This window comes from Mirounga leonina, unplaced genomic scaffold (assembly GCF_011800145.1).
Source record: "Mirounga leonina isolate KUSES-001 unplaced genomic scaffold, KU_Mleo_1.0 Mir_200, whole genome shotgun sequence".
Classification (NCBI taxonomy): Eukaryota; Metazoa; Chordata; class Mammalia; order Carnivora; family Phocidae; genus Mirounga; species Mirounga leonina.
Window position 1 is genome coordinate 21639265 of NW_023270503.1, and position 17747 is coordinate 21657011.

The 17747-nt window shown below is 37.4% G+C and overlaps 1 protein-coding gene across 7 annotated transcripts in view; it reads right to left on the bottom strand.

Annotated features, from left to right (window-relative positions):
- Positions 1-389: 389 nt before the first annotated feature.
- The window catches only part of LUC7L3 (LUC7 like 3 pre-mRNA splicing factor), a 28640-nt gene continuing 11282 nt past the window's right edge, over positions 390-17747 (bottom strand). The window contains exons 2-12 of one of the 7 annotated variants that reach the window (XM_035026836.1): positions 14922-14988; positions 11843-11882; positions 10948-11092; positions 10508-10582; positions 9420-9524; positions 7881-8042; positions 7214-7497; positions 6026-6186; positions 2480-2620; positions 2269-2374; positions 390-918 (exon numbers count right to left, since the gene is read on the bottom strand). In XM_035026836.1, the coding sequence (XP_034882727.1) occupies positions 885-918; positions 2269-2374; positions 2480-2620; positions 6026-6186; positions 7214-7497; positions 7881-8042; positions 9420-9524; positions 10508-10582; positions 10948-11092; positions 11843-11882; positions 14922-14988 (1320 nt within the window). In that variant the 3' untranslated portion in view covers positions 390-884. Of the gene's footprint in view, positions 2621-3808; positions 3935-6025; positions 6187-7213; positions 7498-7880; positions 8043-9419; positions 9525-10507; positions 10583-10947; positions 11093-11842; positions 11883-13769; positions 13856-14921; positions 14989-17747 lie in introns of those variants that run through there. The other 6 variants (XM_035026840.1, XM_035026835.1, XM_035026839.1 and 3 more) reach the window with 6 other exon arrangements.

Below are 17747 nucleotides of genomic sequence, written 5' to 3' on the forward strand. Positions count from 1 at the left end.
TCTGTAATCTGACAAGACCAGGTTAAAAGAAATCTTGATACAGGATTTAAAACAAAGACCAACAAAAGCTAGTTAAATTCCTAAATGCTCTTCTACATCATTATTTCATTGCTAGAGGAGGATAGTGTTCATCAGAAGGATATTTTGAATTTTCTACTACTAAAGGAATCTCTCAGGGATGTAAAAATATATTCTAGTTCACTGTACACCTTTGCTATTAAAAGCAGAATTCAAATTTATTCATAACCGCCCAAAATTGAAGCACCGTTATTTAAAACATTTAAACTGCGAAAATTCTATAAAAATTAGTCTTAAACAGAACAATCAGATAAAACTGTACACCAACACCTCTAGTAACAGTGCACCTCATATTTAAAACAAGGGACTAGTTCAGAGTCAATAACTTTATTAGAAAAAGATTAATACTAAAACTTTTCAATGACAGAGACAATCAAATTTGTAACAGAAAGTCAGAGATACTTTATTTTCACTTCTAAATCCAAAGGCTAGGTATAGCAGAGTTGTAAAAATGGAATCCCACTTAGTCTGATTCACACAAATACTAACGTTTAATCCTGTTTTCAAAGTCCAAGAATGAAAACTTGCAATTAAACACTGAGCAAGCCACATGTTTAGGTAATATTTCTTAAAAAGTCTTAAAAGAAAAAAAAATATGATACAGGACCTAAGTTTTCAGTGGCATATATATATACTATCAACACATGTTCTGAAATCTGGTATGGTCACATCAGTCCTGAATTAATTTTTAATAAAAAACAAAAAACAAAAAACAAAAAACAACTAACTGAGCTTTATACTTTTTCTATGCCACTATAGTTTTCTTTCACCTCATTTTAATGTCGATCTTCACTTTATGCCGTTTTTCAGTTTTCTTCCAAAAATCTTCGAACAGTAGTCCTACAATGCAAAATTTGGGGAAAAATGATAATTAGACAACATGTAAAAGGCAAATTTTTATGACTAAGTGTTGGCCCAGTCACTAACTGCTAATTAATATATGTATATGGAATGTTTGTATTCTTCTTAATTCTCAAGGCATCAATGTGGACTTAAAGCCTTGTGCCTGTGTATGCTTGCCTATGTGTGAATGGCTCACACACGGAACACTAGATTGCTGTCCTAGAAGAAGAAAGACATTGACAAACCAACTAATTGGTAGTCCCTTTCATTTATTTATTTTATCCCAAGCCACTAGCCCAAAGAATGAACAGTTTATAGGTTTTAAGAACTCTTATAAAACCTAACTTTTAATAGTTCTTTAAAAACCCAGATTCATTCTATCCGATTCATCAGTTCTTTGTGTTTCAGAGACTGAAAGTGTCTGTCCTTGCTACTCACTGCTGCTTTAAACATTATCAGCCAGGGACTACGCCTACGCACCTATGGCTGACTGCAAATGCTCCTACACCGTAGGAAATATTAAACACATACCTCTTAAAGACTTGAGAATTGCATTGAATGTAACAAGGCGAATAATATGAAGTGTTTATTGTATTTAAAATTCTTTAAAGATATCTAATTCTGGGCACCACTGCATCCCTACATACAGTTGAAAAAAAATTCCATTCTGTTAACATTTGATTTGTAAGTTTTCACGCAATACACAAAAAACCCCTGTGCTTCTTGTAAAGAACAAAAAAGATACACAACAGTTAAGCGTAAAGATCACAGGCAATAGCATTCAAACATGGATGTGGGTAGAGAAAGGAGTACCTGGCATGAGTACCTGCTTAGTTTGACTGAATCCTTGATTTTTAATTTGGCTTTTCATGGGCCGCTCACAACACCAACGCTGTGTGAGGTATGGTAGTCAGCTGCAATAATTCATAAACCCTACACTTCCATCAATCCAATGCTACTGGCTCTCGAGTTACAGAACAAACTGCATTAGAATGCAAGGCAATAAAGCAAAAAACTAGAAACATCCTTGACAAATAAATACTAGCAGTTTAATTAAAACAAAGTAGTCCAACATGTGCCTCAGAAATATTTAAGTTTTTAAAGCATATGTCTCTGCCAATGTACCAACACAAGATGGACTTAATACCAAAAAGAAAAAAAAAAAAAAAACAGTTCAACCTTTTTATTAAAAAAAAGAAAAAAAAAAGAAATGACAGCAAAATCCCTAAAAAAAGGATAATTAACTTTCAATGGCGACTATATTACAAACGTGGGCAATAATTTCCAAAGAGGCACACTAATGGGGGCACGAGTCTGCTACAAAAGAGCTGAGACAAAACAATGTACCTCAAAATGTTTTGCAGGACTACACTGTCTTTTCCTTCAGAAGATGCTTTTGTATGTCTTCTTACTCGGCTTAGCTCCATCTTCATCTGTGCATACTTACGCTGCACTGTCAAACAGTAACAAAAAGCCCTAATCAAAGTGAGAAACAATACACTTACCTCTGTCTGATCTGAGGTCTTATCAGATCAGTTTTAATTGGACTGAGTGTCACCTTCAGATTTAATGTCTTCACTGGTCCCATTGACCTCATTCTTAGTATCACTTTCCTTTGATTCAGTGTTTGTGTCTTCACTCTGTTTTTCTCGACTACTGGACTTCACACTACTTTTTTTATCATCAGATCCCCTCTTTTCTGCCATAAAAGAAGACATTGATCGTGGATTTTAAAGTAAAATACAATACATACATGACATTTTGAAAAGTGAAACAATTGAGAGATGAAAAGACAATTATTTCCCACAGACTGCAAGTAACACAGTTTGATGAATCTATTAGAGGGATAAAATTTATAATTTATGAGGGAGGGAGAGGACCGTACAAGGAATTACGAGAAAGCAAAAGGTGAAAACAGTAGGCATATTCTTTCCAACTGGTGAGAAGCTACTAAGTACGGGCCACTCCAAATCACCGCAGGATCTAAGATTTAAGTAAGTTTCATTTGGGGTAAGGAACATCCAAAAACAATGGGAAAGCTACGAAGATAGTACACAAAAACTGCGTTCACGTGAAGTATATTATGAAGGTAAAAAGTAAAAACAGTAACTGCAAAGGGTGAAAAAAGCCGAACACTTAATAGGCAGGTTTCTCCAACTACAGGTTTTTTTTAATGCGAAAGATTACTTACATGTGTACATATTTGAATACCTAAGAGGAACAAGCCCAATGAAAGAAAGCAGATCTCAGATCTCAATCCAAGTACTGAACTTTGGTGCTTTGCTAAGAAAAGTAATATATATGCCATCTCAGAGTTGTTTTTCCAAAACGAGAAAATTAAAATTCAACTCAACTGCGAATTAAGAATGGAAAAAGTAAATCTCAACTTTTTCTCCTACTGTTTTCCTTGGAATGGTAAACCTCAGACTAGGGGCAGAAAGTGGTACATGGGTCAAGTATATTCCAACTTTTTTAATTCCAAGTATTGCCTAACAAAAGATTTCTACAGAAAATGTTAATGCAAACTACAAGCTTTGTGGAAAAATTATTTTCCCCCGTAAAACTATGTTAAGAATAGCTGGTCTAGCAGAGTAGTTCATAAGACAGACGTTTTAAGAGAAGCACAACCCTCTACAGATTCTGGACAAAGTTGTTAAGACACAACAGCAAGTAACTGGGAGAGGGATGGTAATGAAAACAAAATACGGCGGTGGCAGCGGCACTCAAAGAATGGGACAACTGCAGATCGACCGTACGTGAGCATATTCAGTCCGTAAGACTTGCAAAATGCACACGAAGCAACGTCCGAGTAGCTGACTGCAGGACCTGCTCCATGTCTGTCCGTCGACTTATGAGAACTGTGCCAGTACAGTGTGCTCTAACTGACCTTGTGGGAAAGTCCTCCCTTTGTGCCTTATGGGCTTCTCCGGTGCACAGGTAGCTTCAATGAAGGAGAGTCGTCTTGTTGCCCCGTAGAGGACTAGTAGTCAGTCCAATAATCTTATCTTCTGCCCTATGTAGATATGGTAGATCTTAATAGTCCTAAGGACATCCACAAAATGTGGTGGATTTCAGGGCTACGGATTAAAAAAGGAAACTCTCTTGACGAAGAGAGAACCCTAAATCGGTTGGTGTTAAGAACTATAGTCTGTGGAAGAAACCAGTTTCCATTGTGGAACTGAAGTGTTTCCACTGCAGCACGTGGAGTAGTGAACTCCGCTTAACTCGGGCCATTAAATGCTATTCCTGCTCAGAGTTCAGGCCTTCAGTCATCTATTACCTAGGAGTGCCTGAATGGCTACATGGCATTTTCAAAAGCCAATAAATCGTATCACTTCTAGAAGAGATCCCCAAGTTTAAAACAAATCTGTAATGCATTCCCAATCTTTCAAGGTGGACCTGATGCAGAGCTTTCTCCGAATCAAATCTTCTCTCCTTCCTCCATCCCTCACCAGGAAAATCCTATTTGTCCATAATCCAAACACAATGCAGCTTATTTACTTAAGCAAAAGTTTTATTAAATTCTGTGTGTCATTATCACAATTAGGATTTTTTATAGCTAAGCAATTCAGGACATCTTTTTGCTCTACCCAGAAATTACACAAACATGTCCTGTTTTTAGTCAGGCCATTGCTCATTGTTGATCCGAGACAGTTATGAAGGCTAGCTAGCTTTTGTCCCAAGAACCAATCCAACTATTTTAAGTGACACGAAGTATGATACAGCAAAGAGCTTTAATTCTCAAAGAGAAGTGACTAATTTGATCTCTGACATCCATTATCTGGCTCTTGAGATTGGACTTGTCCCCCGAAAGAGACACTACACAAAAAGTCTTGCAAAAAAGGTTGGGTGAAATTTTAAAACTAATGTAAAATCAGGCAACAATCCTTCGTAACAACTGCCGGTTGAATCACAGAAGTAATTTCTGAACTTAAAGCTCGTGACAGTAAATTTAAAAAACTGTCCTTGTTTCCTACTTTTTAACATTTGCTCCATGTTGTACGAAAAAACCCAATATATCTTAAGTATTTTTTTAAAAGACAAGGTACACCTATTTGAGGAAAAATGAAAGCCTAAGACCAGAAAGTATGCCATTGTTTGCGGTGCTAGTTCTCTAAATCAGTCTAACAAAACCCGAGTCTGGCCCCCAAAAAACCCACAAAAAACAAACACCACAAAATAGTTCCAAAAAAGAAAATAAGAAATGAGTGTCATATAAAAGTCCAGTTTAATAAACTCAAACACAGCAGCACATATGTTGGGTAATCAAACATGGACACAGACAGGCAGAACAGATGTAACAAGCAGAGCCAAGAAAATTAGAAATTGGCCCTTGCTCTCATTCCTAAAAACCATGCAAAGCAGAATGGCCCAGTCAATACAAAATGAAAGATGCCTGAAGAAACTAAAGAAAATACAGAAAGGAGACCCTGATGATTTAAAAGAATTATCTTTCAGTAAAGACTAAGCTAAAAGATGAGAACATCCAGGTGAAAACATGCCAAAGACAAAATGAAAAAGTCCATTAACAGTGCAGTAATAGTGCATTCCAGCCACTGGAATGCCACCAAAAACCAACGGGAAAAGTACAAAGGAAAGAGCATGTTGTTTCAATAGAAAACATGGTTAAAACATAGGTAAGGTATTCAACTTCCACAAACTTGGACGTTAATTACACAGGTAAATGAAGGCTGCACACGAGGACCAATGCAACACAGCACACTTACTCTGCAAGACATACTATGGTACACGCAGCAGATAAAAAAAAGTATTGCCAATAAACAAGCTAATAAATTCTACTAATTCTAATAACCCTGAAAGGTAATGCAATACTTGGAAGAATCGAGACGATAAACCTTTAGGTGAATAACTGAAGGATGTGGTTTTAACATGTTCTAAGAAAACACCAGGTCAACTGTTATTCTCACAAATCAGAGGAAGAAAGGGGAAAATACTGGTGGTCTCCTACTGAATGGTATTCGCAGTAAGTAAATAAGAATAGAGATTGAACTGGGACTCTGCCTATGTCCAAAGAAATGTGAGTGGGGAGAAAAGAGTGTGAAATAGTCTCCTATTAATGAATTGAATTCTCACATAAACTAACCTTTCTCCTTGGATTTTCTATCTTGTTCTCTGTCCCGACTTTTGCTCCTGTGCTTATAGGACTTTCGATCCCGGCTTTTTGATCTTCTTCGATCCCGACTACGAGATCTATGCTTTCTTTCTGATCTATCATGGCTTCTGCTTCTTCGTCGATCTCTACTTCTTCACAATTGAAAACAAAAGGAATGCAACTTCAGCTGACATTACAATGAGAAAAAAACTTGCAAGAATTATACACTGTTCAACAATTAACAAGATACAAAAGGCAAATAAGTAGAATCCACTAATACATATCTACAGTAGAAATCTTAAGAACTGGAAATTATGGAAAATCTAACTTTAATTTTTCAAATAGTGCTAAGAGAGTCATCAACATGACTTTTTTTTTGAGAGAGAGAGAAAGGATGAGCGAACACACACGGGATGGGGGGTGGGGGTGGGGGTTTAAGCAGGCTCCATGCCCAGCAAAGAACCAAATGCGGGGTTCGATCTCATGACCCTGAGATCATGACCTGAGCTGAAATCAAGATTCGGACACTTAACGGACTGAGCCAACCAGGTGCCCCTATCATCATGCTCTTTAAGACTCCTCTTCGGGGCACCTGGGTGGCTCAGTCGTTAGGCGTCTACCTTCGGCTCAGGGCCTGATCCCAGGGTTCTGGGATCGAGCCCCACATCGGGCTCCCTGCTCAGCAAGAAGCCTGCTTCTCTCTCTCCCATTCCCCCTGCTTGTGTTCCCTCTCTCACTGTGTCTCTATCAAAATAAAAAAAATATTAAAAAAAAGACTCCTCTTCAATCCAAACTCTAAAACAGGAAAACTGTTATCGTATTTTGTATTTTTAAAGAATTAGTTATGAAACACATTCTTACGTTCCGCGTGATGTCATCCAAAGCAAAAGTAGGTAATTTTACCAAAATAACTTATAATTTAAATGTCTTCTTAGAATCAATGAGAAGAGATGCACTTAAAGAGACCATCTGGTAACATGGACTTCCTAGAAAGAGTGTCTCAAACCTCCTTAGACTGGTGGGAAATAGCAAAGAAGCTGCCTTTAAGATGGACTGGCTCACTGATTCTACTCTCATAATCCATCCTAGTGCTTGATGATACTTAAGAGCTTCCCAAGGACCAAGGAAATAACACTAGCAATTGCTACTGCATACTGCACGCTCTCTCATGCTATATACCTGCTTCGCCTCCTTTCTCTACTTCGTGATCTTTTGTGGTCCCGAGACCTGCTGCATCTTCGGTCTGAGGTTCGGCTTGAATGCCGACTTCGTGAACGACTTCTCTTTCTTCTTTCTCTGTCTCTAGCCCTTTCTTTCTCTCTTTCTTCCTCTTCTCTCCGTCTTTTCCTTTCTCTTTCTTCTCTTTCTCTCTCCCGTTCTTTTTCTCTTTCTTCCCGTTCTTGCTTCTCCTTTTTTAAACGCTCATCACGATCAGGTTCTTCAGTTCTTTTTCTTAACTTTTCCTAAAAGAAATCAAGTTTGATTTTTATAGAACTGTACCCTTAAAGACACTATCAAACAAACCTAATATAAAGCATGTGTAGATCAACATATAGAATTTGATGCCCTAAAAGAAAAATGTAGAAATTCCAACACCATGTCTGCATGCAAGGTACTGTTTCTTGACTAAGTCCTCAGGGATAGTCTTTCTCCCAAATTCCTGGCACAGAAGAGCGAAGAAAATAAAGCCCTTTGATAATTGATGAATAGAAAAATTTTATAGGGATTATTATAGTTTCAAATAACACACACAAACTATCAACAAGAAGCTAAATGTGATCAATTTTTAGCCATACTAAAATAGAGTATTAGCTGTGGCTAAAGTACATGCTTGAAAGAAGCTTACTTTTAACTCTTCTACAGTAGCTTTAATTTTGGCATAGCCCATGTGCTGCTTTCCCATCAAATGGTCATCTACCCGGGACTGGGCATCTCCTACTATCAAAAAGGCTCCACACACTTCACAAACTTCCATTTGTTTTTCTTGGGCAGCAAAACTTTCAATTGTCTGAAATGATAAATCAGTTATTATAAGAATATTTGAGGAAGAGAGAAGAAACAAAATCCAAAAAAAGTACTTACAATCTAGAATAGTTTTCGAATTTTGTAAATTTCTCCAAAGCCCTAATATTGAACAGCAACTGGTCAACTTTTAAAGTAGGGAAGCAAGGCAACAGCAACCAAATTCTCATATCACAAGGAAGTGATGAGACCCCATCACTCAACTATAACCAATGAATTGTCCACATTACCTTGAAAAATGTTAACTACCTTCAGAAAGCTACATATTCTAGTCTGAATTCATTTCTTAGTTTCAACAGGCTAAAGGTGGGGCCTCCATATTAAAAATATTTTTCAAGAGGTGCCTGGCTAGCAAAGTCAGTAGAGCATGTGACTCTTGATCTCAGGTTGTGAGTTCAAGCCTACAATGGGCATAGAGCATACTTAAAAAAAAATTTTTTTAACCCTAAAATGCTTAGGGAACTACCTTACGGAGCATAATCTGTACATATCTTATTCAGTATTTGGGAACCAATGGCCAATTATATTCTACCATCAATATCCAAAACATGTATATCACATTCTCCAATTAATACAAAAAAGTAAAGAGTATACCAATTTTGAGCTAAGGTAAGTATATATGGGGTACTTTATCATAACAAGAAAGTTAAGGGGGTGCCTGGGTGGCTCAGTCAGTCATGTCCAACTTTTGATTTAGATGATCTCAGGGTCATAGGATTAAGCCCTGCATCGGGCTACCCACTCACTGGGGAGTCTGCTTCTCTCCCTCTTTCCCCACTTGCACGCATGTTCTCTCTCTAAAAATAAATAAATCTATGGGCACCTGGGTGGCTCAGTTAAGCGTCTGCCTTCGGCTCAGGTCATGATCCCAGGGTCCTGGAATTGAGTCCCACATTGAGCTCCCTGCTCAACAGGAGTCTGCTTCTCCCTCTCCCTCTGCTCCCTCCCCATCTCAAATAAATAAAATTAAATAAATAAATAAATAGTAAGTAAATCTTTAAAAAAAAAAAAAAAGGTAAGTAAAACCCAGGCCCCAATGAATAGTCATGATCTAAGGCATGGGCTGACATGCAGCAGCCAGAAGCTTGTTTTTTGTAAATAAAGTTTTATTGGAACACAGCCACATCCATTTGTTTATGCATTATCCAAAGCTGCTTTCATAATATAAAGACAGAGCTTGGTAGCTGCCAGGGACCTTGTGGCCTGCAAACCTTAAGTATTTACTGTGTACCCTTTAAGATACAGTTTGCAGACTCTTGATTTAGGACATTAGGAAACTGTTTATTAAGATTCTCAAATAGGAATAGGTCCTAGTAATTCACAGTGAACAGCCTGGATAAGTCAAAATGAGGTTGCTACTCACCGAGGTTGTGGACCTAAGCAATTCTCTCTCTTCTTTTAACTGTTCAACTAATTTCATCATCCCCTGGGCTTCTTCTACTTTTCCTTCAGATCCTAATTCTTCAATCTAAGGGGGATTAAAAAACAAAACAAAACAAAACAAAACAGCAAAGCAGTGAAGACTCCTTTCTAACCAAACTATCCAAGTATTCTTCTGTTCTTCCCTAAGCTTCATTATCATTTCATGGTTGTTTTGGGTCTTTTGTTTGGTTTCATTTATTGAAGCCTCTTTGGGTTAAATTTACCCTTTTGATTTTTTTACAGCATTAATAAAGTATATTTCATTGCATATTTTTAAGGTGCACAATCTGAAAGTTTTGACAACCATGAAACTAACACCTTCACCTAGATAACGAACACATCCATCACCCCAAATTTCCTTTGTAGTACCTCCTCCCCGAACAACCACTGATCTGCTGTCACTATAGATCAGTTTACATTTTCTAGAATTGTATATTAATGGACTTATGTACTTATTTCCTTTTTTAATCTGGCTTCTTTCACTCAGCCTAATTATCTTAAGATTCACCCACAGTGTTAAATGCAGCTGATTTGTTTTATTACCGAGCAGTACTCTACTGCATGGATACATCACAGCATTTATCCGTTCACCTACTGAGAGACATCTGAGCTAGTTCCAGTTTAGGGATTTTTGCCAATTACGAACAAAGCTGCTATGAATATTGGTAATACAACTCTGTAAACATATGCTTTTGTTTCTCTTCGATCAATATCTAGGACTGGAATGACTCATGGTGCATCTTTAACTTTTTAAGAAACCTACGATTTTCCGAAGTGGTTATAATTTTATATCCCACCAGCAGTGTAGGATAGTTCGTTTTCCCACATCTTCATTAATACTTGGTATGGTCTTTTTAATTTTAGCCATTCTGACAGATGTACAATAAATACCTCATTGTGGTTTTAATTTGTATTTCCCTAATGATTAATGACTTTGAGCACCTTTACATATATGTATTTGCCACCTTTTATCTTCTTTGGTTAAGTGTCTATTCCAAATATTTCGTTATTAATGTACACAATTCTTACCTGCTGTAGGAGTACATCAATTTTATCTGTTAGAACCTGAATTTTTTCTTCATTTTTGCCTGTTGGGCCAGCTGCCTATTGAAGAGATAATAAAATGTGTTATCAGTAAGTAAAAAACAAATATTCAAGCACTCACATATCATATATATTTGTATTTAATAGTTAAAATGCTGAGTTAGAAGGATAGTAACTCAATTACCTTCAATTCTTGCTACCTAATTACATATTTTGTCAGTTACTGATAACTAGGAAAAAAATCTTAATGAGTAGCAAAATGAGTATTACTAATGAAGACTGAAAAAAATGAATGCCTTTTAAGTTTATGTCATTCTAAAAGAACACAATGAACTTGACCACAAATTTCAATACTAGGGAGGTCTCTGGGTCTCCAGAGAACAAGGACACACTTTACAAAGACTACAAATTAATTTCATACTCACCCCAGAGGACTGCTGGTTTTGAGATAATGCCAAACGAGCATGGCCTCGTCTAATTCTACGTTCTACTTCTGCAAGTAAGCTCTGTAGGTATCGCAGAAAATCTCTCTCATAGCCAACCTTCATAAAACGAGAACTCTTTTCATACCTGGTTAAGAATAAAAATTAATAAGCATCACTTTCCAAATCTTTATCCATTACAACTCACATAGTCTATCTTAACTAATCTTATAGATTGTTGCATTTACTCTGAAGAGTAAACTGGGTATGTAAGAAGTCAATTTCGGGGCGCCTGGGTGGTTCAGATGGTTAAGCGTCTGCCTTCGGCTCAGGTCATGATCCCAGGGTCCTGGGATCGAGTCCCGCATCGGACTCCCTGCTAGGCGGGGAGCCTGCTTCTCTCCCTCTCTCTGACTTTCATGAATAAATAAAAAAAAATAAAAAAATAAAAAAAAAGAAGTCAATTTCTAGTCTCTCATCCTGGTAAAGGGAAGACAAGTACTTAACATTATGTTTGGTTAAGAGAGTCAACCAGGCGCCCAAGAGCATGGACTTTACAATAGGGCAAAGCCAGGTGCTTTAACACCAGCTCTATCACAATACTGGATCTGTGACCCTGGCCCCAGGATAAGTCTCATTTATAAAATCAGGACTGTTAAAAAACAAAATGATATAGAAAAAAAGCTTAGGATTCAATAGTATTTACGCATATAATACACACTCATATGGTGGCTGATTGTATCATTTTTGAAGCTATGACTTTCTACCATCCCACCTAATGAATAGAACCCCAACAAGACATTCATTTTATACTAATTCTAATTACTTCTTCAATCTTTGTCCCCTTTAAACCAAAGAATGACCGAGCAGGAGGAAATGACTGATAAAGGTAACTTACTGTTTTCGAAGGTTTTCATCATGAATTTTTTCACATGGACCTGAAAAAAAAAAAAGATGAGAAATATGAATGTATAAATTATTAATGACGTTAACCACCTTTTCTCTCGCCAAAACTAAAAGTAGTTTAAAAAAAGGAAAACAAAACCCATTTTATCACAGAATAGTCTGTACACACCACAATTGAGCCTAATGAATTACAAAGTAATGTGCCCAAGTAAACACATGAAAATTGTTCTCCTTAATCTTCAAGATCAGTATAATGGAGAGCAACTATATGGTAAGAAAAGAGACGAAAAAAGAAGAGGGAGTTGGAGGAAAACAGAAATTGTACCCAGTGCCACCCAAGAAAACCGTGATGAAGGTGAACCACTGGTCTACCACTCATCTTTTACTAATTTGGGGGATCTGCAAATGAAGCCAAATAGTGTAAGAATGCTCAAGACCTACTCCTTCCTACCTCCAGAAGGCAACCGATTTCAACCATGTCACCTATGCCTTCTGGAATTCATTTCCATATTTCTAAGCTATTTTGCTTTTTCTTAGTTATCTTAGACATCAAAATTTTAGATCAAAAGAATTTTAAGTTAAATAAACACTTTATATTTTGACTATGCAAGTACTGTTACCTGCTGAGCCAAACAAAAGGGGCATTATGACGACTTAGGATATACTTCACATTTCTGTTGGAATTCATTTGTTTAGATTTCTGTATTTCTGAACTCTTCTCAAACACTTTAAGTCAGCTACAGAAATTCTCTCAAGATTCCAAATCTATCAGATAATCAGCTTCAGTTTTGCCCCTGAGCCTTCTGTTCTGCTTCAATCTGGGCTGCTTATTTTCTAAGCTCACTAATAAGAGTTGTCATCCTGAGAGGTTCCTTTTCTGGTCTGGATTGGATGCAGTTTACTGGATCTCTTGTTTTTCTCCTTGGTTTTATACCCATGTGTTGGAGTTTCCAGAGAAAAGAATCGTGGAGATAAATTTGTTGAGATCTTGCATGTCTGAAAATGTCTTTTTTCACTCTCATACTTTAAAGTTTGGCTATATAGCTAACCTAGGAAAAATATTTTTTCACTCAGAATCCTGAGGGTGTTTCTCCAAAGTCTTCAAGCTTCTGGTGTTGTTACTGACAAATCTGAGGCCATTCTGATTCATAATCCTGTGTGCCCCTGCCCCACTCCCACCATTCTGAAATTTCAGTGGTGTGCCTTTGAATGGATCTTTTCTCATCCAGTGTGCTGAGCATTTGAAGGACGCATTCAATCTATAGACTACCGCCCTTCAGTATTGCAAAATCTTTAATTTCCTCCCTTCTGCTTTCTCTAGAATGATATCATTTTTTCAAATTTTATTAATCTTTTCTGTCCGATCACCCAACATTCCAGCAAATTTCCTTGATTTTATTCTCAAACCTTAACACTGATTTTATTTCAGATTTTTTCAGTCCTAATTTCCAAGAGCTCTTTTTTGGTTTTTCAAAAGTTCCCTTTTTATATAGTATCCTATTCCTGATATCCTCTCTTATTTCTCCGAGGATACTAAATTTAGTTAAGACTTTTAGTATTTTAGGGCACTTGGATGATTCAGTCGATAGAACATGCAACTCCTGATCTCAGGGTTGAGAGTCCCCCCACTGGGTATAAAGCTTACTACTTAAAACAACAACAAAATATCTTTTCTTCTGCTTTCACCATTATCTCTAATTCCACTAAACTCCCCCCCGCCCCCCGCCCTGCTGGTTTTGGTTAATCTAGCATGTTGAAGGTTTTCTTCACGTGTCTAACTGGTATTCCTTGGCTGGCAAAACACTTCCAAAATCTAACTGGAAGTTGGTATGCACAGGCAGGGTTTGTCAACGAATGGGCTTTACCACAGGAAAATCAGGCAGCAAAATTCTTTTAGGAGATTCCCCAAGGGTCAGTACCTGTAGATCACTTCTCTGGAACTGTTCACTTTCTCTAAAGAATCCTCTTCTCTTCTGCCTGGGGAAAAACATCTGGCTGTATCCTTCTAGGAACAGGGCAGAGGAAGGGAATGGGAAAACCCCACTATTAAGAATATAGACTTAACTCTCTTAATAAGTCTCATTTTTACTCATTACTGCCCTATGCTGTGTCTGGAATCCCAGTATCTAGATTCGTCCAGCCCTAATGTGCTTCTAAGGCTCTAGGGCAAGCATCGTGCTTAAATAATTAACTTCTCTTTTATGTTTCTAGAATGATACTAATTATGTACCATCCTTGAGAGAAGAAAAGTCACTCGATTTTTTTTTGCATTCTGTGGTTCAGATGGAACTACAGTCTCGTAGGTCCAATTTCTCCAGAAAAGAACCCCCTACTGTCTCCTGGGATGCAGGGGTGGGAGATGGAGAATCACCAGATGCACAGGTTTTAAGAGTCCCTCCAGGGACATGTGGCAATGCCTTTTTAGTTGGAGACGTTTCTGGTTGTCACAGTTGAGGGGTGCTACTGGCATCCAGTGGGTAGAGGCCAAGAACGCTACTAAACATCCTACAATGCACAGGACAGCCCCCCTAAAACAAAATTATCCAGCTCAAAATATCAAATGTCACGGCTGAGAGACCCTTAACTAGACTAATCTTTCATTTTCAGCCCCATGACTCAACTCTGCCTTCTATGGTACCTGACGCCTCCAAATGCTGAGCCTGTCCAGGGTTCTGCTGATCAAAACTTCTTTTTAGTATCCCCTTCTGCAGGCTTTTAGGGTACAGGTTTCTCTGCTCTGTTGAGTTTGCTGCTACTCTTCCATCCACTTGTCATCTTCCAAAAATTTGTTGGTATCTATAATTGTTATCGTCTCTTCTGTTTATACCTTTTTTTGTTTTTAAATTTTCATTTTAGTGGAGGGTTTTGGGAGGGAGTGGAAATAGGCATGTATGTTCACTTAAGCCACCATGTTTAACTAGACTGGCATTTATTAATATGTTCAAAAATCTAAGCCAGGAAAGAAATTATCTTATCAACAAACTTTAAGAGAAAACTTTTTGGAATTTATAAAGTACCAGTTTTTATTTTAAATCATAATTTGACAAAAGCTACACAGAAAATTCACTTACCAAGATCAGAACGAGTGTTTGTGAACAATTCCGCAGGACAAAAACCACAGAGATAATATTTACAAACCTAGGGAAGAAAAACAAAGGTACTTTTAAAAATTGTTCAGCTTTAAAACTGTACTGGAAAAGAGTGCCAAATTACTATTTTCTCATTTCTTAACCTTCATCTTTCAACCAAATGAGAACAATTTTATTTGTTAAACCCACATTAATTACAGTAGTGACTTTCCAACTCCCAGATTTCAGTAAAAAATGTGCAGGAGAGAATTACCAGTACTTCCTACTACCTACTTTTAATCACCGCTCTCCCCACATAGCAACAATATGGGAAAGATTTCTAGAAGAACAAATTTTAATTTTATTAAAATAAAAACAAAAAACTTAAAACTGTTATTATCGTTCTAACTTTGTTAAAAAGACCAGAACCAATTTACAGATTAGGATTTGGGAATCACTGTCTAAATTACAAATAACATTCATTTAAAGCAATCTGGATTGGTAGCTTCCTTTAAGAAATCCTTTAACTCTAAATGTACTGGATATTTTCACATACACCAGCACTTTACTGAGCAACTGCTGATGGGCTCCTATGGTATGAACAAAGACAATACGAAACAAACTTTTCATTCTCTCCATCAGTACTTCTGTAACTCCTTCAGATATATTTCAAGACTGCTCTAGCTGATACTTTATACACTGCAAACCAAAACCTGTTAAGCAATATTCCAAAGTATCTTTCTTACTTCCTTGTTATTGTATAATCAATGTAAAACTAAGACATATGAGAAGAAAACATGTTAAATTTAAGATTGAACTCTTATACTTAGGACTGGATGTTAAATCTGCAATCAGTTATTTTCTTCCTTAAAAGTTTTTTCTTTTAAGATTTTATTTATTGGGCGCCTGGGTGGCTCAGTTGGTTAAGCGACTGCCTTCGGCTCAGGTCATGATCCTGGAGTCCCAGGATCAAGTCCCACATCAGGCTCCCTGCTCGGCAGGGAGTCTGCTTCTCCCTCTGACCCTCCCCCCTCTCATGTGCTCTCTCTCATTCTCTCTCTCAAATAAATAAAATCTTTAAAAAAAAAAAAGATTTTACTTATTTGTCAGAGAGAGTGAGAGAGAGCACAAGTAGGGGAATCAGTGAGAGAGAGCACAAGCAGGCAGAGCAGGCAGAGGGAGAAGCAGGCTCCCCGCTGAGCAAGGGCTGGCGGGACTCTTGGGTTGATCCCAGGACCCTGGGATCATGACCTGAGCCGAAAGCAGACAATCAACTAAGCCACCCAGGCATCCCTCAACTTATAAAAAGCAGTACCTACGGGGCACCTGGATGGCTTGGCAGAGCATGCAACCCTTAATCTTGAGGCTGTGAATCTGAGCCCCACATTGGGAGTAAAGATTACAAATAATCTCTACACCCATTGTGGAGCTCAAACTCACAACCCTTAGATCAAGAGTCACATACTCTTACCAACTGAGCCAGCCAGGTACCCCAAAGATCAACTGTTTCACACTTGAAGTAATATAGTTCCATAAACATTGTCCAGAAGAATTAAGGTCATAAAGAACAATTAAGATTCAAAAATTATATTTAAAAGATTTAGTTTTATATCAATATTAATCTGTTATACAGAGTATCTGTATCATTTTCTTTCTTTCTTTTTTTTTTTTTAAGATTTTATTTATTTATTTTGACAGAGAGAGACACAGCGAGAGAGGGAACACAAGCAGGGGGAGTGGGAGAGGGAGAAGCAGGCTTCCCGCGGAACAGGGAGCCCGATGCGGGGCTCGATCCCAGGATCCTGGGATCATGACCTGAGCCGAAGGCAGACGCTTAACGACTGAGGCACCCAGGTGCCCCTGTATCATTTTCTTTAGAAGTACTTCTAAATACTGGATTTTTAAAATTATTCTTTGCAATTTAAACATTCTTCTTACAAATAAATTATTAAGAAAACTCCTATATGCTCACAGTGTTTTTTCAAATTATTTCCAAATTTTCAGTGCTCATGTGATTTTAAAATGCTATATACTTCTCTAATTATCAAAAAGTCTGATTTGTTACACTTGGCATCCACAGTAAGTGTGTATTACAATAAAATACCAATGCCAACACTCAACTAAAAATAATTAGGAATCTTTTGAGGGAAGGAGGAGAGAGACAAAGAGTATGCCATTTATCTTTCAGACCATTAACCCTGGCTCCCAGGGCTCAAAATTTATTTAACAAATTTCCAATAACTGTAATAATTACATATAATAGCTTAGTAATAGTTATTGGCAGCATTTACATCTAAAAATTGTACAGTTATATAATTTAAAACTAAATTTAGTACGTAGCGCTCATAGTATGAAACTTTACTATTGTGCATCTTACTTTGATTTTATTCTTTTTAATACAATTTCTATTTATCATCTTAACTAATAAAACATAAGACTGGGGTGCCTGGGTGGCTCAGTCGTTAAGCGTCTGCCTACAGCTCAGGTCATGATCCCAGAGTCCTGGGATGGAGCGATGGAGCCCCGCATCAGGCTCCCTGCCTGCTTCTCCCTCTCCCACTCCCCCTGCTTGTGTTCCCTCTCTCGGTCAAATAAATAAATAAAACCTTAAAAAAATAAAACAAAAAATACCTCATAAGACTACTGTTCCTTTGTTTATACTGGGTCAATCTCTATGATCCTCAAAATAGGCTCATCATTAAAACAAAACAGGGGTGCCTGGCTGGCTCTGTCAGTAGAACATGTGACTCCTGATCTCGGTTGTGAGTTTGAGTCCCACATTGGCTGTAGAGGTTACTTATAAAACAAAAACAAAAACAAAAAAACTTT